The 22,399-nt window shown below is 49.7% G+C and overlaps 1 protein-coding gene across 2 annotated transcripts; it reads right to left on the bottom strand.

Annotated features, from left to right (window-relative positions):
- Positions 1 to 2,933: 2,933 nt before the first annotated feature.
- LOC116543310 (translation initiation factor IF-2-like) lies at positions 2,934 to 18,118 on the bottom strand. Of its 2 annotated transcripts, XM_032268764.1 has the most exons (3): positions 17,237 to 18,118; positions 14,188 to 14,411; positions 12,493 to 12,524 (listed from the first exon to the last, which is right to left on the bottom strand). In XM_032268764.1, exons 1-2 carry the CDS (start codon positions 17,990 to 17,992, stop codon positions 14,199 to 14,201), a joined length of 969 nt encoding a protein of 322 aa, XP_032124655.1. In that variant the 5' UTR covers positions 17,993 to 18,118; the 3' UTR covers positions 12,493 to 12,524; positions 14,188 to 14,198. The 2 variants fall into 2 exon arrangements, with proteins under 2 accessions (XP_032124656.1, XP_032124655.1); XM_032268765.1 differs by lacking the exons at positions 12,493 to 12,524; positions 14,188 to 14,411 and adding an exon at positions 2,934 to 3,294.
- Positions 18,119 to 22,399: the final 4,281 nt, after the last annotated feature.

Below are 22,399 nucleotides of genomic sequence, written 5' to 3'. Positions count from 1 at the left end.
CAAAATTTCACTTTTGTTACCCAGGCTGCAGTGCAATGGCGCGATCTCAGATCACCGCAACCTCCACCTCCTGGGTTCAGGCAATTCTCCTGCCTCAGCCTCCTGAGTAGCTGGGATTACAGGCACGCGCCACCATGCCCAGTTAATTTTTTTGTATTTTTAGTAGAGACGGGGTTTCACCATGTTGACCAGGATGGTCTCGATCTCTTGACCTTGTGATCCACCCGCCTCGGCCTCCCAAAGTGCTGGGATTACAGGCTTGAGCCACCGCACCCAGCCAAGGGTCAGAATCTTGTAGTTTCCAGCTGCATAACTCCTAAACCATAATTTCCAATCTTTTGGCTAATTTGTTAATCCTACAAAGGCAGCCTAGTCCCCTGCCAAGAAGGGGCTTTGTTTTAGGAAAAGGCTGTTATCATCTTTGTTTTAAACTCTAAACCAAGTTCCTCCCCAAAGTTATTAATAAAGTTATTAATAGTTTGTCCTATGGCCGGGAATGAACAAGGATATCTTGGAGGTTAAAAGTAAGATGGAGTTGGTTAGGTCAGATCTCCCCTTTTTTTTTTTGCTGACATTTTGCTTTTAAATTTGAAGTGAATTTTTACTCTGTCGCCCAGGCTGGAGTGCAGTGACAGGATCTCAGCTCACTACCACCTCTGCCTTCTTGGTTCAAGTGATTCTCCTGCCTCAGCCTTCTGAGTAGCTGGGACTATTGGCATGCACCACCACCCCTGGCTAGTTTTTGTATTTTTACTAGAGATGGGGTTTCACTATGTCGGCCAGGCTTGTCTTGAACCCCTGACCTCAGGTGATTCCCCCACCTCGGCCTCCCAAAGTGCTGGGAATACAGGCATGAGCCACAGCACCCGGCCAGGTCAGATCTCTTTCACTGTCTCAGTTATAATTTTGCAGTAGCCATTTCAACATTGGGATATATTGTTAGGCCACAATACATCAGAAGGAAGGATCATCTGCTTCAGGTGATCCTGGATCATCAAACCATAATGACGCTGATGACAGCATGTCAGGAGCAAATGATATTGATCACTAACGGGCAGGCGGCATACACAGCATGTACATGTTGGACAAAAGGGATGATTTACATCTGGGGCTGGATGGAGCAGGACAGTGCAAAATTTCATTATGCTACTCAGAAGCGTGCGTGCTTCAAAACTTATGAATTGTTATTTCTGGAATTTTCCATTTAATATTTTTAAACTCTTGTCTAACAGATAACTAATGTTCACAGAAATTGAAACCACTAACAATGGGGGACTTATTTCAGGAGTTAAAGAGAGGTCATCAATACTGATCCCATGGATATGAAAAGGATAATAAAGGAATATCATGAACAATTATTTCCATAAATTTGATAACCTAGATGAAATAGCCCAATTTCTTGAAAGATATAAACTACCAAAGCTCACACAAGAAATAATAATCTATATAAGCCTATGTCTATTAAAGAAATTGATTCAATAATTAATAACCTTCCAAAAATGAAAACACTAAACAACTATAAAGTTGGAGGGCTGACATCCCCTGACTCCAAGACTTACTACAAAGCCACAGAAATTAAGACAGCCTGGAATTGATAAAACAATGGACACATGGATCAATGGAACAGAATGGAGAGCCCAGAAACAGACCCACACAGGAACAAAAGCAATTCAATGGACCAAAAAAAAAAAAGAATCTACACACAAATCTTCTACAAAAACTAACTGAAAATGGTTCATACATCTAAATGTACAATGCAAAAATTATAAAACTTCTAGAAGCTAACTGTATTAGTCTGTGTTCACACTGCTGATAAAGACATATTCAAGACTGGGCAATTTACAAAAGAAAGAGGTTTAATTGGACTTACAGTTTCACATGGCTGAGGAAGCCTCACAGTCATGGTGGAAGGCAAGAAAGAGCAAATCATGTCTTACATGGATGGTGGCAGGTAAAGAGAGAGAGCTTGTGCAGGTGAATTCCTCTTTTTAAAACCATCAGTTCTCATGAGACTTATTCACTATCACAAGAACAGCCCGGGAAAGATTTGCCCCCATGAATCAGTTACCTCAGACTGGGACCTTCCCACAACGCTGGGAATTCAAGATGAGATTTGGGTGGGGACACAGCCAAACCATATCATTCTGCCCTTGGCCCCTCCCAAATCTCACATCCTCACATTTCAAAAGCAATCATGCCTTCCCAACAGTCTCCCAAAGTCTTAACTCATTTCAGCATTAACTCAGAAGTACACAATCCAAAGTTCATTGGAGACAAGTCTCTTCCACCTATGAGCCTGTAAAATCAAAAGCAAGTTAGTTAATTCCTAGATACGATAGGGGGGCAGGCATTGGGTAAATACAGCCATTCCACGTGAAAGAAATTGGCCAAAACAAAGGGGCTACAGGCCCCAGGCAAGTCTGAAATCCAGCAGGGCAGTCAAGTCTCAAAGCTCCAAAATGATCTCCTTCGACTCCATGCCTCACATCAGGGTCACATTGATGCAAGAGGTGGGTTCCTATGGTCTTGGGCAGCTCTGTCCCTGTAGCTTTGCAGGGCATATCCCCGCTTCTGGCTGCTTTCACAGGCTGGCATTGTATGTCTATGGCTTTTCCAGGTGCATGGTGCAAGCTGTAGGTGGATCTACCATTCTGTGGTCTAGAGGATGCTGACCCTCTTCTCACAGCTCCACTATGTAATGCCCCAGTAGGGACTCTGTGTGGGGGCTCTGATTAAATCATGGGGGCAGACTTCCCCCTTGCTGTTCTGGTGATGGAATTCTCATGAGATCTGGTTGTTTAAAACTGTGTAGCACTTCCCCCTTCACTCTCTCTCCTGTCACCATGTGAGGAGGTGCTTGCTTCTCCTTCACCTTCTGCCATGATTGTAAGTTTACTGAGGGCCTCCCCAGCCATGCTTTCTGTATAGCCTGTGGAACCGTGAGTCAATTAAACTTCTTCTCTTTATGAATTACCCAGTCTCAGGTAGTTCTTTATAACAGTGTGAGGACGGACTAATACATACCTGCAAAAATCTTCAAAGTTGCTTAGAAGTTACCCAAGTCGGGAAGGTGACAGGCCTGTAACCTGCGCCTCTGGGAAAACGCAGGGCTACACAGCGGCTGGGGCTTGGCGCAGGATGGGAGGAGGGCAGGGGATGAGGCTGGCAGGGAGGGCATCAGGGAATTGTTTAGGAGATTGCACAGGGCCTGTGCCGGGCTGGCAGTGGTCAGGGAAAGGACTGGAAGGATTCTGGAGGTACCCTGGCAGGAGACTCCATCGGGCCCCAGACTGCCTGGAAGTGGGAGGAAAGAGAAGGCCAGGAGGAGGTCAGAGGCCTGGTGGAGCTGACGTTGTTAACTGAGACTCCCCATCCTCTGAGACTGTGGCTTCAGCCAGGCTCTGCCAGCCTCCTCCCTTTTCACCGGCCCAGGCCCCAGCCTGCAGGGCTCTCCCTCTCCCCTGTCAGCCAGGAGCTCCTGATGTATCTCATGGGAAGAGTCAGGCAAACTCCCCTGCTCCCCCACAGAACCCCTCTCTGACTCAGCTGTTTGAGGAGCTATGTGAGGGCAGTGCCTCCCTCGCTCTAGGCCGCTGGTGCCCCAGGAAGGCTGGTACTCTTATAAAGGCCTGCAGTCGTGATGTGGGAAAGCTGCCCCGCCTCATAGTGCTGCTGGCCCTGCAGGCTTTGCTAGTGGCCCAGCCACGTTTAATCTGAAGTAAGGAGTCTCTTCTCTCCAAGCCTGTGCTGCACTTGAAACTGGGCCCCAAAGCAGAGCGACTTGGGCCCCTGAGTCTCAGAGCTGGTGGTAAACACACAGGCACAGTTCCTTCATCTTCTGCCTGCAGATCCGCTCCGGGATTTCCACATTGCCTGCAGCCCAGTTGGGGCCTCTGTTGTGGGCTCATCACCAAGGAGGGTGATCAGCCCCTCCCAGCTTGCCCAGGACTTTCCTGGCTTAGCCACTGAAAGTGCTATGTCCCCAGAAACCCCTCAGTCCTGGGTAAGCTGGGACAGTGGGTCACTCTGTGACACAGAAAGGGGAGAGGGTGGGTGAGATGGTAAGTCAGTCCCAAGATGGAACCTGGCCCAGGGAATCCCTGCTAAGGGTTCAGAGCTGGGGGAGATGGGGCTTTCGTTCAGGCCGTGGTGAGTTATGAATCTCCAAGGGAGGTCTGAGAACCGACCATGGACTTGTTTCTTTAGGAAATTTGTTTTGGATTCCAAATAACCAACCTTTCCGTAACCTGTGGAAGAAACTAGAGGATGCTAAAATGTAGATAATTTCATAAGAAAAAGAAAATGTTAGCACTAGGAAGGGCCTCCCACATTGAATTTTCACCATGTTCCTATCCATTTCAGAGATCAGAAAGCTGAGCTTTGCAGTCAGGCAGCTCAGGGTTAAGTTCTGGCTCTGTCATAGAACACTGTCCCCGGGTGGTGGGTGACTTTCTCACTGACCTGCCGTCAGCCCTTCAGCCTCTGTCATCTCCTCCAGTCACGGGAGCTCATGACCTCTCCTGGCCATGGCTGGGCAGGTCTCACTAATAGGAAGGTCTTCCCCGATTGAGGCCTGTTCTTCCTCAGTTTAACTTCTCCCCTGAGGTGCTTAAAACAGAAGAATAGGTTGGATGCCTTGTCCTCAGGACAGCCTTCGTGTGTTTGAAGACAGTGTTCATCTTCCCCCTGCATCCAGGCAAGGGCCCTAGACAACTCCTAGTATTTATGGACAGCCACCCTGTAGACCTTCAGGCTACGAAAGGTGAGGTAGCCCTCCCAAGTTCAAGTCTGGGCACGGTGGCTCACACCCGTAATCCCAGTACTTTGGGAAGCTGAGGTGGGCAGATCACTTGAGGTCGGGGTTTGAGACTAGCCTGGGCAACCAGCTCAGGGTTACATCCTGGCTCTGTCATAGAACAGTTGTCCCTGGGTGGTAGGTGACTTTCTCACCGACCCACAGTCAGCCCTTTAGCCTCTGTGTCATCTCGTCAAGTCACAGGGAGGTCATGACCTCTCCTGGCCACTACTGGGCCCAGTTTTGCCCCATGGTGAAACCCTTCCTCTACCAAAGATACAAAAATTAGCCACACATGGTGGCGTGCACCTGTTGTCCCAGCTCCTTGGAAGGTGAAGGCGGGAGAATCACTGAAGCCTGGGAGATCGAGGCTGCAGTGAGTTGTGATTACGCCACTACACTCCAGCTTGGGTGACAGAGCAAGACCCTGTCTAAAAAATAATAACAATAGAAGAGGGTCGGGCACAGTGGCTCAGACCTATAATCCCAGCACTTTGGGAGGTCAAGGCAGGCGGATCACTTGAGGCCAGAAGTTCGAGATCAGCCTGGTCAACACAGTGAAACCCTGTCTCTACTAAAAATACAGAAGTTAGCCAGGCATGGTGGTGCATGCCTGTAATCCCAGCTATTCGGGAGGCTGAGGCACAAGAATGGCTTGAACCTGGGAGGCTGAGATTGCAATGAGCCAAGATCGCACCACTGCACTCCATCCTGAGTGACAGAACCAGACCCTGTCTCAAAAAAATAAATTAAATAATGAAAGTGAACAAGCCATTGTCTGAGTTCAGCATTGTCCCAGTCTTTCTATGGTTCCTTGTGACATGTGTGACTTTGTTAACCCTCTCTCTACCCCTGTATTCATTTCACAGGGCTGCTGCAACAAATTACCACAAGCTGAGAAGCTTAAAACAGGAGAAATAATGTATTCTCTCGTAGTTTCAGAGGCTACAAGTCCAAAATCTAGGTGTGGGCAGGGCCAAGCCCTCTCTGAAGCCCCTGGGAGAGAGGAGCCCTCCTTGCTCCTCCCAGCTCCCCGGTGTCGCGGCACCTGGCATCCCTTCACTCACAGATGCATCTCTGCCTCCACCATGCAGCCTTCTCCCTGGGTTGTGGCTTTGCATCATCATTTCTCTGTGCATGTCTCTCTCTTGTTTTTTTTTTTTTTTTTTTCCTCCTCTTTCTCCAAACTATGAGTGTCCGTGTCCAGATTGTTTTTTCTGAGATGGAGTTTTGCTCTTGTTGCCCAAGCTGGAGTGCAATGGCGTAATCTCAGCTCGCCACAACCTCCGCCTCCCAAGTTCAAGTGATTCTCCTGCCTCAGCCTCCTGAGTAGCTGGGATTACAGGCATGTGCCACCAAGCCAGCTAATTTTGTATTTTTAGTAGAAACAGGGTTTCACCATGTTGGTCAGGCTGGTCTCCAACTCCCGACCACAGGTGACCTGCCCACCTCAGCCTCCCAAAGTGCTGGGATTGCAGGTGTGAGCTACCATGCCCAGCCCAAATTTTCTTCTTATAAGGACATCAGTCACTGGGTTTAGAATCTTACCTAATCCAGTCTAACTATCTCAACTTGATCATATCAGCAAAGACCTTATTTACGAAAAGGCCGTATTCACAGGTTCTGGGTATTAGGACTTGAACGTTTCTTTTTAGGGACACAATTCAACCTCATACCAAATGTGACTGAAACTAATTCAGAGGCTGGGCATGGTGGTGCAGGCCAAGGCGAGAGGACTGCTTGAGCCCAAGAATTCAAGATGAGTCTGGGCAATATGGCAAAACCCCGTCTCTACAAAAAATACAAAAATTAGCCAGGCATGGTGGCATGCACCTGTAGTCCCAGCAGATCAGGAGGCTGAGGTGGGAGGATGGCTTGAGCCTAGGAGGTCAAGGCTGCAGTGAGCCATGATTATGTCACTGCCCTCTAGCCTGGGCAACAGAGTGAGACCCTGCCTCAAAAAAAGAAAAGAAAAGAAAAATCAAAAACGGAAAAGAAACTAATTCAGAAAGAGGAAGCAGCTGAACCGAAATGATCACATATGGGGAACAGACAGTTTATGCTCAGGGTGTGATGGAGGACAGGGCAGAGCCGACAAGACTCAGAGCCCAGGGCCCCAAGGAGACGGCCTGGCTGCCCCAGGCCAGCAACAGAGCCCCAGACGGAAACCTGGTTTTTTCTCAGTCACCAGACTGTCTTGTGCTTTTCCTGGCTGCTCCATCTGCCTTCCAGCCCAAGGGAGGGAAGGCGGGAGGGCGGATGAAGGAGCCCAGAATGAAAGGCCTGTGCTGACGATTTGCAATGAACCCTGGGCAGGTCACAGTGTTGCTCTGTGAGACACTCTGGACCTCAGCTGCCACTGAACTGACCTCATCTGTCAAGCAGCAATGCTGTCTGGAGCCCCAAGGATGCTTGGCAAGGCCTGGAATGACTGGGAAGGAGAGGAATTTTTCTTTAAAGAAAAGATAGAAGACTCCCAGGGCAAAGAGTATCGCTCTTTCCTTTCTCAGAGCCACTGACTAAAGCCCAGTTTGTGGGAAGGATCGCCTCCACCAACATCTTACTATTTAAATGAAAGGCCTCTGCCCGTCCTGGTAGCTCACACCTGTCATCCCAGCACTTTGAGAGGCTGAGGTGTGTGGATCGCTTGAGGCCAGGAGTTTGAGACCAGCCTGGCCAACATGGGGAAACCCCATCTCTACTAAAAATATAAGAATTAGCCAGCCATAGCGGTGGGTACCTGAAATCTCAGCTACTCAGGAGGCTGAGGCAAGAGAATCGCTTGGACCCAGGAGGCAGAGGTTGCAGTGAGCTGAGATTGCACCACTGCACTCCAGCATGAGTGACAGAGACTGTCTCAAAAAACAAATAAATAAAATTTTAAAATAACAAGTAAAAGGAAGGCCTCTGAGTAGGGACTCCAGGATCCTTCTTGTGTCTGAGGCCTCTCCCTGGGCAGAGCAGCTGTGTGGAAAGCACTACTTGAAGTCAGCAGGGCGGGGTTCGAGTCTTAGCTCTGCCACGCACCAGCAGCTTGGCTTAAGGTTGTTACTCTCCCTCTCTCTGTGCCTCATGTCCCTGCTCTTTTTTTTTGAGATGGAGTCTTACCCTGTCACCAGGCTGGAGTGCAGTGGTGCGATCTCAGCTCATTGCAACTTCCACCTCCTGGGCTCAAGCAATTCTCCTGCCTCAGCCTCCCGAGTAGCTGGGATTACAGGCACACGCCACTACACCTGGCTAATTTTTGTATTTTTAGTACACACAGGGTTTCACCATTTGGGCCAGAATGGTCTCGATCTCTTGACCTCGTGATCTGCCTGCCTCAGCCTCCCAAAGTGCTGGGATTACAGGAATGAGCCACCGTGCCTGGCCTTGTCCCTGCTTCTAAAGAAGGGAGAGTGGTCAACATTTGTCCTCTACCTCCCTGGCCTGCACTCCCCACCTCACAGCAATGCCCCTTGGTTTTCACTTTGGCTTCTGTCCCTCCCCGGTTCTCAGGCAGGGCCCACACCTCAGTCAGGACATGAAGCCTGTGGTGCGATCCTCAAACCGCTGGGGACATTGATATCTTCTGGCTACAGCAATTCGCTCAGGGACAGACGAGGGACCTGAGCTACTCATCAGGGTGGATGGCTGTGGTCCTGCAGGAGCTGCTGGAAAAGAAGTTTTCACTTTCCCACTGCCTTGGGGCTCTGGGGATATAAACCGACAGCCACTTGGCCACCATGAGAAGAGAACCCAGGGCTGTCAGGGTGACAACATGGTACCAACTCAGGGAGGAAAGAGCCAGGAGACAGGGCGGTCTGGTCTGGGAGACACTGCCAAATCCAGAAGCCCCCCACACTAAGCCAGACACAGCCCTCAACGTTTCAGTTACATAAACCAATCCATTCCCTTTTTTGTTCAAGCCAGTTTGAGGGGTCCTGTGTCACTTGGAACAAAAATGTCCTAATCAATGCAAATCAATAATACTCACTTCAGTGGGTCACTGTAGGATTCAACAGAATGAGATCATCAGACTATGAGCTTTTTGAGGACAGGCACTGTCTGATTCACATGGGTGGGTGTTCCTTGTCACTGACCCATTGTAGATACTCAAATGTTTGTGGAATAAATATCATGTTTAAATGCTCCCAAAGCTTTTAAGTTTCTTAATAAATATAGTTAATATTATATTCCAGCAAAATTAATCTTCTCATCTGTTCTTGTTGCTTATTGCCTTTCTGCTAAAATTTGGACAATGAGTCAATAATCCCACTATAGCTTCCCTCATTAATTAAATAATGGAGCCAGGAGCAGTGGCTCCTGCCTGTAATCCCAGCACTTTGGGAGGCTGAGGCAGGCGGATCACTTCAGCTCAGGAGTTCAAGCCTGAGCAACATGGCAAAACCCCGTCTCTACAAAAAAATACAAAAATTAGCTGGGCATGATAGCACAAGCCTGTGGCGCCAGGCACTTGGTAAGCTGAGGTAGGAGGATCGATTGAGCCCGGGAGATTGAGGCAGCAGTGAGTAGTCATGTTCTCGCCACTGCACTCCAGCCTGGGCAACAAAATGAGACCCTGCCTAAAAAAAAATAATAATAATAATAATAATAATGAAGTTCACAATATCTATGGATTGCCTTGTATGTTTCAAGGTGGGGCAGTCAAGAGTCCAGTGAATAACAAGAACAACACGTGGAAATTGCCCTCGTGAGGTCCCAACAATTGTGAAGCAGTGGGTGATGAAGTTGCCCTAGAGATGATCCCAGCCAAGGGGACAGAGCAAGATCAGCTAACCCTGACTTGGAGGGTCAGGCCAGGCTTCTCCGAGAAAGTGTCTGCTGGGGACTAGGGCAGAGGAAGAGTTCACTGGGTGATGGGGATGCATGGGAGCGTGCTGGAGGAAGAGAAAACAGCCCGTGCAAAGGCAAGGAGAAGCTTGAGGAACGGAGGTCAGTGTGGTTTGAGGGGAGACGCCCAGGCGGTGTGCACTGATGAGGCTGGCAGGATACAGGGGGGACCCATTGTGAGCCGGGACTTCAGCCTCAGAGTGAAGGGAGGTGCGGAAGGGGCGTGGCAGGGGTGCAGCTCAGACTCACACTGCTGGAGAGCTCCTGCACTGAAGAGTGAAGGAAGATGCGGCAGCACAGCAGGGGCGTGGCCGGAGCCCAAGGAGAAGCAGCAGGATGGAGGGAGGTGGGCTGATTCCAGGGTTGTCTGGAAGGCAGAACAGTGACGGTGTGGATGTTGGGAAAGAGGGAGAGGGAAGAGCCAAGGGCAGTTGGGGAGACTGTGCAGCCATGCTCTGAGAAAGATTTCCACAGGAAACAGCGAGGATGGGCACTCCTGTTCTCCTCCTCTTTCCGTGGCTAAGGAATGCTGCGTCAGCCTACCCAACCCTTGGACTATAGTGGGTGGTGGGCGGGAGAAACGCTGGGACCCTGACTTGGTTTCTTTTTCTTTTTCTTTTTTTTAAGAGATGGGGCCTGTCTCTGTCACCCAGGCTGGAGTGCAGTGGCACAATCACAGCTCATTGCAGCCTTCAACTCCTCGACCCAAGTGATCCTCCTACCAAGTAGCTGGGACTACAGGCATGCATCACCATGCCCAGCTAATTTTTGAAATACTTTGTAAAGACAGCCTCACAATGTTGCACAGGCTGGCCTCAAACTCCTGGGCTCAAACCATCCTCCTGCCTTGGCCTCCCAATGTGCTGGGATTATAGGTGTAAGCCGCAACGCCTGGAAGACTGGGTTTCTGTGGAAAGTGCTGAACGGTAAATGAGGTTATTTGAATGGTGGAAGCAGGGAGCAAGGGGGAGGCGGCAGCTGCCCCGCATGCAAGGACAGACACACAGACACACAGACACACACACACACACACACACACACACACAGAAGCAGGCTTTCAAAAGTTTTGCTACGTCAGTATAATTTCCCGTATTCATTTCCTAGGGCTGCCATTGCTACCAACTTGGTGACTGGAAACAAAAGACATTTATTCTCCCACAGGTCTGGAGGCTACAAGCCTGAAACCAAAGTGTCAGCAGGGCCACACTCCTCTTCCAGCGTCTGGTGGCTTCAATCACATTATTAGGTTAGTGCCAAAGCAATTGTGGTTTTGCCGTAAAAAGTAATGGCAAAATTTTAATGGCAAAACCGCAATTACTTTTACACTAAGTTCCAAGTGCTCTTTCTGTATTATAAATACAATTTATTGTATTTATCAGATTTATGATGTGCAAATATTTTATCCCATTCTGGGTTTGTCTTGTCACTCTTTTCACAGTGTCCTTTGAAGCATGAAAGTTTTTAATTTTGATGAAGTCCAATTTATCAAATGTTTCTTTGGTTGCGTATGCTCTGGATGTCATAGCGAAGAAAGGATTTCCAAACCTAAGGTAGTGAAGATTTTCCCCTCTATTTTCGTCTAAGAGTTTAATAGTTTTAGCACTTATATTCAGTTGTTCTTTATGCTTACCCAGTGTTTTGAGAATAGTAAGATGAGGACCCACAAAGTGGCTAAATGAGTGAGACACGGTCATGGGAAGAGCCTGCGCAGGCTTTGGAGACAGCTCCTGACGCCCTCCTCCTCCTCCCCAACCTCCTCCCCATCCATGTCCTATAGGAGCTGCCATCTGAGGCCGGAATGCGCCTCATGGAAGGGAATTCTTGAGCACAGCTGAGAGACCTGTCTCAGGTCTGCAGCAAGGGAGACAAAACCTAGAGCAAGACTGCAGGGCACTGGGCATGGTGGTTCATGCCCGTAATCCCAGGTACTCAGAAGGCTGAGGCTGGAGGATCACTTAAGCCTGGGAGTTTGAGACCAGCCTGGGCAACACAGCAAGACCTCATCTCTAACAACATAAAAATAAATTCTCCAGTGGCGCGTGCCTGTGGTCCCAGCTACACAGAATGCTGAAGCAAGAGGATCACTTGAGCATGGGAGGTTGGGGCTGAAGTGAGCTATGATCAAGCCACTGCACTCCAGCCTGGGCAACAGAGTGAGGCCCCATCTCTAAAAACCAAAAGAACTATAGGACAAGAATCAAGAAGCAGAGAAGTTGGTTTTCCAGAATGCATCAGAAACAGAGAGAGCTGGAGCTGACTGCCAGGGGGAAGGGGCATGTGGTCAAAAATGGAAAAATCTACCCACCAGAATAGCTGGCCAATAAAACCAAACACAAAAAATAAAACAAAAAACAGGTAGGGCCGAGTACTGGTGAGCACGACACGCAACCGGAACTCTCATACACAGCCGGTGGAAGTGGAAATCCTTCCAACCACTTTGGAAAATGGCAACTTTCTGCTAAGTTGAGCATGTACCTTGCCTCTGACCCAGCAGTCCACATCTAGGTACATACCCAGCACGAAGACCACATATGTCCCCCAAGAGAGGTACGAGAAGGGTCACAGAAGCAATATGCTTCATAGCCAACAACTGGAAATGACTTAAATGTCCATCAACAGGAGAATGAATAAATAAAATGTGGCTTCCTTATGCCATGGAATATATTATAGAGCAATGAGAATGAATAAACCACAATATGAATAAATCTCACACACATAGCATTAACCAGAAGAAGCTAGACCCAAAAGAATATATATTGTATCGTTATATTTATATAAAATACAGCCAGGCACGATGGCTCATACCTGTAATCCCAGCACTTTGGGAGGCCAAGTCAGGTGGACTGCTTGAGCCCAAGAGTTCAAGATCATCCTGGGAAACAATCAGACTCCGTCTCTGCAAAAAGACAAAAAAATCAGCCAGGCGTCATGGCACATGGCTGTAGTCTGAGCTGGGAGGATCGCTTGAGCCCAGGAAATCGAAGCTGCAGTGAGCTATGATTATATCACTGCACCCTAGCCTGGGTGACGGAGCAAGACGCTGTCTCAAAATATAAAATAAAATAGGCTGGGCACTTTGGGAGGCCAAGGTAAGTGGATCACTTGAGGCTAGGAGTTCAACACCAGACTGGCCACCATGGTGAAACCCCATCTCTACTAAAAATACAAAAATTAGCCAGGCATGGTGGCATATGCCTGTTAGTCCTAGCCACTCCGGAGGCCAAGGCAGGAGAATCGCTTAGACCTAGGAGGCAGAGGTTGCAGTGAGCCAAGATACTGCACTCCAGCCTGGGCAACAGTGCAAGACTCTGTCTCAAAATAAAATAAAATAATAAAATGCAATATAAAATAAAATACAAAGCAGGAAAATTAATCCTGCTAGGGTAAGAAGAAGGGTCAGCCTTGGGGAGCACAGTGCCTGAAGGCAGCACAGGGCGGGAGCTATTTGCATTCTCTTTCTTAATTTGGGTGCTGCTTATGTGGATGTGCTCACAATGAAAATTCATCACACTGTCAACTTCTGATTTTGATTATTTTGGGGGCACATATATTGAATCATAAAATTTGCAACGAAAACAAACAGAACTAGCAGAAACTGGGTGTAACACTATGCTCAAGGGCGGGATGGAGATGAGTCTCTGCAGGGCTGCCAGAGCCCAGGGTTCCTCTTCTATGGGGGTTGACACTCTCCCAGCCTTGAGGGTGGCGCTTAAAGTGACAGGACACTGCCAGGCAAATGCGTGGAAGGCGAGAAACAAATTAATTAATGAGTCTCTTCCTTCCTTCCCTCTCTCCATCCTTTCTCCCCTCTCTCCATCCTTCCTCCTTTTATTCATTTATTCTTTTTGTTTTTGTTTTGTGTTTTGAGATGGGGTCTCACTCTATCGCCCAGGCTGGAGTGCAGTGGTGTAGTGTCTGCTCACAGAAGTCTCAGCCTCCTGAACTCAATTGATCCTCCCACCTCAGCCTCCCGAGTAGCCAGGACTATAAGCGCACAGCACCATGCCCCACTAATTTGTATATTTTTTGTAGAGATGGGGTTTCATCATGTTGTCCAGGCTGGTCTTGAACTCTTGGGCTCAACCTCCGAAAGTGCTGGGATTACAGACGTGAGCCACCATGTCCAGCCAATTCATTCTTTCTTTTATCTAAACTTTCAGAATTCATTAATTGAGCGTGACATCAGCCAAGCCCTGGGTACTTAAAGAGAAGTAACTCACAGCCCCTGCCCTCATGAAGCCCATGATCAGGCAGGGGAAGCCAACCCAGAGCAAATCAGTCCAACCTAGAGGAAAGGGGGCCCTGACAGGCATCCATCCTGGGAACAATGTGGTCAGATCAGGCTGGCAGGGCAGGGCAGGGGAGTAGTCAGGGAAGGCTTCTCAGAGGAGGTGATGCAGGGTCGGGGCCTTAAGCAGGTACTGATCAGCAAAGGGAGGATGCTCCTGGCAGAGGGAACAGCCAGCTGGCTCCCTCCCCTCATCTTATAGCTATGTGGACATTATTCAGGAGGTGAGTATGAAGAATAGGGGGCAAGTCAAGAAGCAAAGAGAAGGTACCTGGGATGATCTCATGGTTTTAGATGACACAGGCCACTATGTTCCAGCTGCTGGCTGGAGAGGAATCCAAAACCATCCTGGTAGCAGGAGGCTAAAGAGATTTCTCCAGGAGTCACCTTCTCCAAGTCTCGCTTATGAAATGCAAAGGCAGCCTGCTCAGGGTTCCAGATATACAGCAAATATGTGAATCTGGCTGGTTGTGAGGCAATAGGGAATGGTGGGGTCTGTGGACGAGGAAACAAGTCAAAGAAGGCAGACAAGCGGTCAGGAGGTGTGAGGCTTTCTGAGTTCAATAGGGTGGGGTGGGGAGGGCCCCACTGGATAGGTGACATTTGCGATAAAGCCTGAAAAAGTGAGGAAGTCTTGGATGATTCTGAGAGATTCTAAATGGAGGGAACAGCAACGGTGCTAAGGTGGAGTGGGCAGGGCATGGTGAGGAACCACAGGAAGCCATCCCAGCACTGTGGGAGGCTGAGGCAGGAGGATGGCTTGAGGCCTGGAGTTTAAGACCAGCCTGGGCAACATAGGGAGACCCCACCTCACAGTAACTGGCTTTTATGGCTCTGTCCCAGCAGTTCCTGCAGACCTTCCCCGGGAATGCCCAGCACGTGTCTCACAGCCTTCAGAGGGATGCTTCCCAGGACGGAACCACTCACAGCAAATGCCAATTTAAAAACAAAACGAAAATCCGGCCAGGTGTGATGGCTCATGCCTGTAATCCCAGCACTTTGGGAGGCCGAGGCAGGTGGATCGCTTGAGGCCAGGAGTTTGGGATCAACCTGGCTAACATAGTGAAACCCTGTCTCTACTAAAAATACAAAATCAGCTGGCCGTGGTGGCAGGTCCCTGTAATCCTAATTAGTCGGGAGCCTGAGGCAGGAGAATCAGTTGAACCCAGGAAGCAGAGGTTGCAGTGACCCAAGACCATACCACTGCACTCCAGCCTGGGCAACAGAGCAAGACTCCGTCTCAAAAAAATAAATAAGTAAATAAAATTTTCGAAATAAAAACATAACCAATAACCAAAGCAACCAAATTATCAGTGTCCCAAGCAGGTGTGAGGCCACCAGGTTGTCCTGAAGCTACCACTGATGGACTGTGATGATGTTGTTCTGGAATGTTCCTGAAATCATCCACTGCTTTCCACAGTGCTCCTGTGAACACTGAGGAGGCTCTACCCTGAATCTCTCTTTTGTCCTCGCCCTGTCCTTGAAACGCTGTTATGCTCTTCAACTCTCTTTCCTCAGGATGGCTGCTTCCCAAGAAGCCCTCTAGCCCTGGTGCAAACAGACCCTCAGGCATCTTCCCCTGTAGTCTACCAGGGCTCCTATGCCAGGCCTAAGTTATAGAGGAAAATCAGCTGAGGCACTAATAATAGGTTCACCTCCCTCTCTCCCTCCCTCCCTCCCTTCCTTCCTTTGTTTTTTTTTTGTTTGTTTTTTTTTTTTTTTTGAGACGGAGTTTCACTCATGTTGCCCAGGCTGGAGTGCAATGGCGCGATCTTGGCTCACCGCAACCTCTGCCTCCTGGGTTCAGGCAATTCTCCTGCCTCAGCCTCCTGAGTAGCTGGGATTACAGGCACGCACCACCATGCCCAGCTCATTTTTTGCATTTTTAGTAGAGACGGGGTTTCACCATGTTGACCAGGATGGTCTCGATCTCTTGACCTCGTGATCCACCCGCCTCGGCCTCCCAAAGTGCTGGGATTACAGGCTTGAGCCACCGCGCCCGGCCCTTCCTTTGTTTCTTCCTTCCACCTACTGGGTTACTTTGTGCCAGATACTGTTGTAGATGCTAAAGATCTAACAGTATACAAAGACAACAACACACACGCAGGCATGCACACACACATATGCAGAGTAATGCATATGTTAATTAATTTGACTTAGCCATTCCAATGACACACATAGTATATACATATATCAAAGTGTCATGTTGCATATCATAAATATATAAGATTTTATTTGTCAGTTGAAGAAACAGACAACACAGCCCAGGCACGGTGGCTCACTCCTGTAATCCCAACACTCTGGGAGGCCAAAGTGAGTGGATGACTTGAGACCAGGAGTTTGAGACCAGCCTGACATAGTCTGGTCAGGTTTCAACATGGTGAAACTCCATCTCTACAAAAAATATAAAAATTAGCCAGGTATGATAGCACACGCCTGTAGCGCCAGCTACTTGGGAGGCTGAGATGGGAGGCTCTCTTGAGCCCAGGGAGATCAAGGCTGCAGTGAGCCATGATTGCACCACTGCACTCCAGACTGGGCGACAGAGTAAGACCCTGTCTAAACAAAACAAAACAAAACAAAAAACAGAGAACAACAGAACTCCCCTGCTTTCGTGGAGCCCAAGTGCTGGTGGACTGTTGCATGCTCCCTGGACACCACTGCAGTCAGTACCTTACATTCATAAATTCATTGAATCCTCACAATAGTGTATTCTACTACTGCGCCCATTTTACAGATTAGGAAGCTTGAAGCCCTGAGAAGTTAGGCAACTAGCTTTCGAACGACAATTACTAGCATTCACTGAGTGCTTATACTGTTGTCAGACATTGGGTGATGCATTTTGTATTCATTATCTGGGCAGCCTGTGGGAGGTGACAGGCCTGAGGCAGGACAGGTATGATTTCAGCTCCGGCTCACAGTGTGGCCTTGCTTGACTTCTTCCATGCGTCTTAAAGGAACGCACTCTTAGGTAGCTCTAGGTCTTACGAAATATCCGAAATTTCCAGGCTGAGCGAGTTGCCCTGCCTCCCTGAAACCCGACAGAAAAGGCAGAAGGGACAGGGTCCTGTCCTGAGGACCAGCCGTGGGTGCTGGGGAGCCGGGGTGGATGCGAGGGTGAGGGACACCTCCCGACACAGCCAGGTCAGCTGGGGTTGGGGGGGCAGCGTCGCCCAATAACTGCAGGCTGCACGTGCTTCCCAGGTGGAGCCCAACAGGCCCTGGCTCCTGCTAGTTCCAGGAGCGACCACGTTTCAGGGCCCACAAATGATGGAAATCGGGGGAATACTGCCTGTAGATTTTGTGCTGGAAATACATACCATGGGGTGCGGGTAGATTAACACCTCAGGTCTGTGGGAAACCACCGGCCTAGAGCCCAGCGTCCTGAATTCCTGTCCCCCACTTCTCAGGGGGGGTTGTACTGCCTTGGTCAAGGCTCGGGACTCAGTTTCCCCATCCGTGACCGTGAAAGCTCTGACTCCCAGGCCCCCAGCGGGAGAGCGGGGCCGCGGCTGGGAGAAGTGGGGCCGCGGCCAGTCTCTGTCCCTCCCTCCCCGCCGGCCCGGGCGGTGGCGGGGACGACCCAGGAGACCAGGGAGAGCGCGGCGGGCTCCGGCGCTCCCTGACTGCGGAGAAGCGCCGCGCCAGGCCGCGCCTGCGCCCTCGCGCCGAGAGGGGCAGGGAGGGGGCCTGGGAGGGCGCAGGCAGCCACCCGAGCCAGGCCACGGTGGGGGCACGATGATGTCAGCTGGGGAAAGGAAATGAGTCATCACTCCCCGGGGCCGTGGGGCGGCCAGGGGCGGGTGCGGAGACTCGGCCACAGGAACCCAGGACAATGGCGGGAAGTAAGAGGAACGTGGGCCTAGCTGCAGCCGCGCGTCCCCGACCCCGAACCCCGCCGCGGGGAGAAGACCTGGGCGCAGGGCGGGCCCGAGGGGTCGGGATGAGGCCAGAATCAGGTGGGGTCGGATGGGGACGGGGCGGCTGGAAAAGGAGGGGGACGCAGCCAAGCCTAGGGTGCCCGGCCTGAAAAACAGCCCGGGCCGTCTTTCTCTCTCTGGATGTTTCCAAAACATTAGCCGACTCCTCCGCGGTTTCTTCACTGCCCGTAAACTTCACTGAACCTCAGAATAATCCCAGGGGCTAGTTAAAACCCGGATCCTGGCCGGGCACGGTGTCTCACGTCTGTAATCCCAGCGATTTGGGAGGCCGAGGTGTGCGGATCACGAGGTCAGGAGTTGGAGACCAGCTTGACCAAACTGGTGACACGCCTCCCCCCCCCCCACACTGAAAAAAATACAAAAATTAGCCAGGCGTGGTAGCACGCACCTGTAATCCCAGCTACCCAGGAGGCTGAGGCAGGAGAATTACTTGAACCCAGGAGGCTGAGGTTGCAGTGAACCAAGATCGTACTACTGCACTCCAGCCTGGGCGACAGAGCAAGAAACGGTCTCTTAAAAAAAAAAAGAAAGAAAAGACACAAAAAGAAAATCTGGAGGGCCTCCATGAATCTGCATTTTTTAAATTATTCTTTTTTATTGAGACGGCGTTTCACTATGTTGCCCAGGGTTGTCTCAAACTCCTAGCCTCAAGCAATCCTCCCGCCTCAGCCCCGCAACGTGCTGAGATTACAGGCATGTGCTGGGATTACAGGCATGAGCCAGGAGCCCAGCCAGAATTTGCATTTTTTTTTTTTTTTTAAGACGGGGTTTCACCATGTTGGTCAGGCTGGTCTTGAACTCCCGACTTCAGGTGATCTGCCCGCCTCAGCCTCCCAGAGTGCTGGGATTATAGGTGTGAGCCACCGTGCCAAGCCCAGAATTTGCATTTTTAACAAACTCCTAGTGGGGATGCTGGACCACAGTCCTCAGACCACGCTTTCACTAGCGCCACCTTAGAACAAAGTCCAGCTACTTCCAGGGCTTAGAACCACCCTCTGTCAGGTGGTTCCTCCAGCCTCAGCTGTCCCCACCTCCTCCCACGTGTACTAGCAAGACCCAACTACTTGCATTTTGTGGTTCTCTCCTCTGTGTGTTCACACAGGCTATTTTTTTCTACTGAAACGCCTTCTCTTCACCACATGGCTGCCCAAACTGGCTGACTTCTACCTGCCCTTTAAAATCTTCTCCATGGGTGTGTCAAAGAATATAATCAACAGAGTGGAAAAAACAGCAACCCATAGACTGTGAGAAAATATTTTCAGAAAATATATATCTGATAAGGAAGCAATATCCACAGTGTATAAAGAACTACAACTAGACCTCAAAAATCAACCTGATTCAAAAGTGGGCAAAGGACTTGAATAGACATTTCTCCAAAGAAAATAAGTGGCCAAAAAACACATTGGAAGATGTTCCACATTGCTAATCGCTAGGGAAACACATCAAAACGGCAGAGAGGCCCCCACCATCCTGTCTCTCCTTCCTTCCTTTAGAGGATGTCACCTTCTGGATCCACCTCAACCACTCAGGGAGCCACTCAGCTTCCTCAAGGGCATGGAGTAGACGGCTTCCATCTTCGCTTTTGCCACCAGTGGAGATTTTAAGGGCAAACAGAAATTCATATGAATTGTCCTCCTACAGTAACTGATGAAACTATTATAGCTACTTTTGATTACCCGTTCAGGTTAAACCAGGCATCATTTCATTCTCTCACAGGTTTTAATGTGTATGATGTAAACTGGAATGTTAAGTCCTCCTAGGATATGACTCTTCTGCACAATTCTGTGACATTTGCAGTCTCTGTTTGCCTGCACTGCATCGCTGTCCTGCTTTCTGTTGGTTACAGGAACCTATATCAGGATAGTCATAAACTTCGCATGAGTGGCTTTGTCATTACTCTTGTTGCCATCATTTGCAACTGGCGAGCACTTCAACCTGGGCAAAAGCTCCTGCAGATATTAAAATAGCTACTGGTCGCATTATTGTTCAGGAACTTCTGCTTGTAAGAAATCATGATGATGTGTTATTAGGAATCCCACGTGACTAGCATCGGATTCCTAAATGTGTCTGTGATCTTTGTCTTTCTGCATATGATACTTTGGAGAGGAAATGCTTGGTGTGTGTACAAGTACCAGGAGACCAGCTTACACAATCCATCAAATACTTCTGCTCCTCATAGCCAAGGAGGTATTCCACCTCCTGCAGGAATGTAATTAAAGGGAGAAACACACTGAATGAAATATATTTCTATATCATGTTGCCACCATCTTGAGGAACATTCTTTGTTTCTAATAAAAGTAATGCCTTTGTTTTGCAAGCCACACAATGAGATATTACCTCACACCCATTAGAATGGCTACTGTAAAACAAAAACAGAATAACAAGCGTGGACAAGAATGTGAAGAAATTGAAACCCTTGTGCAGTTAGAGGGAACGTAAAATGGTCCAGCCACTGTGGAAAACAGTGTCTTCATTTGTTTTCTATTGCTATAACTGAATACCTGAGACTGGGTACATTATGAAGAAAAGAATTTATTTCTTACAGTTCTGGAGGCTGGGAAGTCCTAGGTCAAGGGGCTGCATCTGCTCTGCCTCTGGGGAGGGCCTCATGTTACATAATAACATGAGGCATCATGGGAGAAAGGGGTGCACTGAGAGCCAAACTACCTTTAATAACAAACCAGGTCAGGCACAGTGGCTCATGCCTGTAATCCCAGCACATTTGCTTGCTAGTTCACTTTTTCTGAAAAACAAAACAAAAAACCCCAAACTCTGATAAATCTAAAGTCCCCCCATTTTCCCTTGTATAGGTAACCACTGTCTCAAGTTAGTGTAGAGCCTTCTTGACGATATATATACACATACATACATACACATTTACTACATAGCCATATAGCGATATATACAATACCATATCGATGATATGTATATTTCATACATATATAAAATATGGGGGCCAAGGAAGCGATCCTCCTGCCTCAGCCTCCCAAGTAGCTGAAATTACAGGCATGAGCCAGCACTACTGGCTAATTTTTGCTTTTTTAGAAGAGAGGTGGTTTCACCATGTTGGCCAGGCTGGTCTCAAACTCCTGGGCTCAAGAGATCCATATGCCTCAGCTTCCAAAAATGCTGGGATTACATACATACATATAACACATATATTAAAAATATATGTACATATGTACTATCATACTGTGTAAATCTCTTTCAGATTTGCTTTTTCACTCATTTTTTAGATTTACCCGTGTTGGTACATTATAGATCTTGTTCATTAATTTTAAATGCTCTATAGTTTCCCAATGAATAAACCTGTTTATTTGTTCCCTTACTAATGGACTGCTGATCGTTTCCATTTTTATTGTTACACACAGCACTGCAGTGAAAATTCTTGTACCGATGTGTGGGTGTGTTATTCTCTTGAGACAGAGTATTGCTCTGTCACCCAGGCTGGAGTGCAGTGGCATAATCACAGCTCACTGAAGCCTCAACCTCCCAGGTTCAAGCAATCCTCCCACCTAAGCCTCCCAAATAGCTGAGACTACACGCCGGTGCCACCACACCTGGCTGAATTTTTTTTTTTTTTTTTATAGAGACAGGGTGTCTTGCCATGTTGCCCAGGCTGGTCTCAAACGATCCACCCGCCTCAGCCTCCCGAAGTGCTGGGGTTACACGCATGAGCCCCCGCGCCCACCTGTTTTCCTATGCATATGGTTGCTAGGTCACAGTGCATGCACATCTTTGGCTTTTACCAGCTATTGCCAAATTCTCTAAAGCTGATCTGAAACCAGTGGCGTGACAGCACCGCCCCCAGCGTGCGCACACCCGGCTAGGCTGTGACAGGGCCCAGGCTCGGCCCCAAACCCAATCCGAGATCAGGGAGCGGGCAGAGGCCAGGCAGTGGAAGCAGACACCTGCAAGGACAAGCGGGGCACCTTCCTGGGTTCCGAAAAATGCAGAGGCCTAGGTCCACAGCCCAGATTTGGGCGGCTGCAGCCACTCCCGAGAGAGTGAGGTTGCTGACCGCTCTCGGCTCCCGCAGGCTCCGTGGAGCATGAACCCAGGGCCGCACCCTCGCAGTCTGGGGCGAGGGCTCCAGGTCCTCGCCGGGCCCGGGCCCTGTCCGGGACAGGGGCGACGTCTCTGCGAGCTACACCCGCGGCCCCGGCGCTCAGGGACTGCCCGGAGCTCCCCAGCGCTCGGCTCGCGGCATGGCCCGGGGCGGGCCGCCTCCGGGGGCGGATCCTGGGTCCAGGCCCCGCCGTCTGGGGTGTCAGGCCCGCCGTCACCCGTCACCCGGGTGCGCCGCAGACCCGGGAGACTCGGCGCCTGGCGGCCCTGCCTAGAGCCTCCTCCCGAGGCTCAGGAACCCCGCACCGTCGACCCAGCGGGCGCTGCTTTCCCTTCCCGCGCTGGGCCCCCGAAGCGCGGCCCCAGCTCCGCCTCCTCCCCGTGGCCTCCCAGCAGCAGCAGCTGGCGAGAGCGGCAACGCGGGGCCAAGAGTCCGGTATCCCGGAGGCTGGGGCCTGGGGGCAAGTCCTGCCC

Source organism: Sapajus apella, unplaced genomic scaffold (assembly GCF_009761245.1).
Source record: "Sapajus apella isolate SASKATOON/1434 unplaced genomic scaffold, GSC_monkey_1.0 scaffold186, whole genome shotgun sequence".
NCBI lineage: Eukaryota > Metazoa > Chordata > Mammalia > Primates > Cebidae > Sapajus > Sapajus apella.
This window is presented reverse-complemented; position numbering and strand designations above follow the sequence as displayed.

Coding starts and splice junctions, on each gene's coding strand:
- LOC116543310 (XM_032268764.1), bottom strand. CDS start 17,992: ATGTTTTGGAAACATCCAGAGAGAGAAAGACGGCCCGGGCTGTTTTTC. Junction 14,412..17,236: donor TAATCTACCCGCACCCCATG/GTATGTATTTCC, acceptor CCTCGTCCACAG/ACCCCACCATTCCCTATTGC.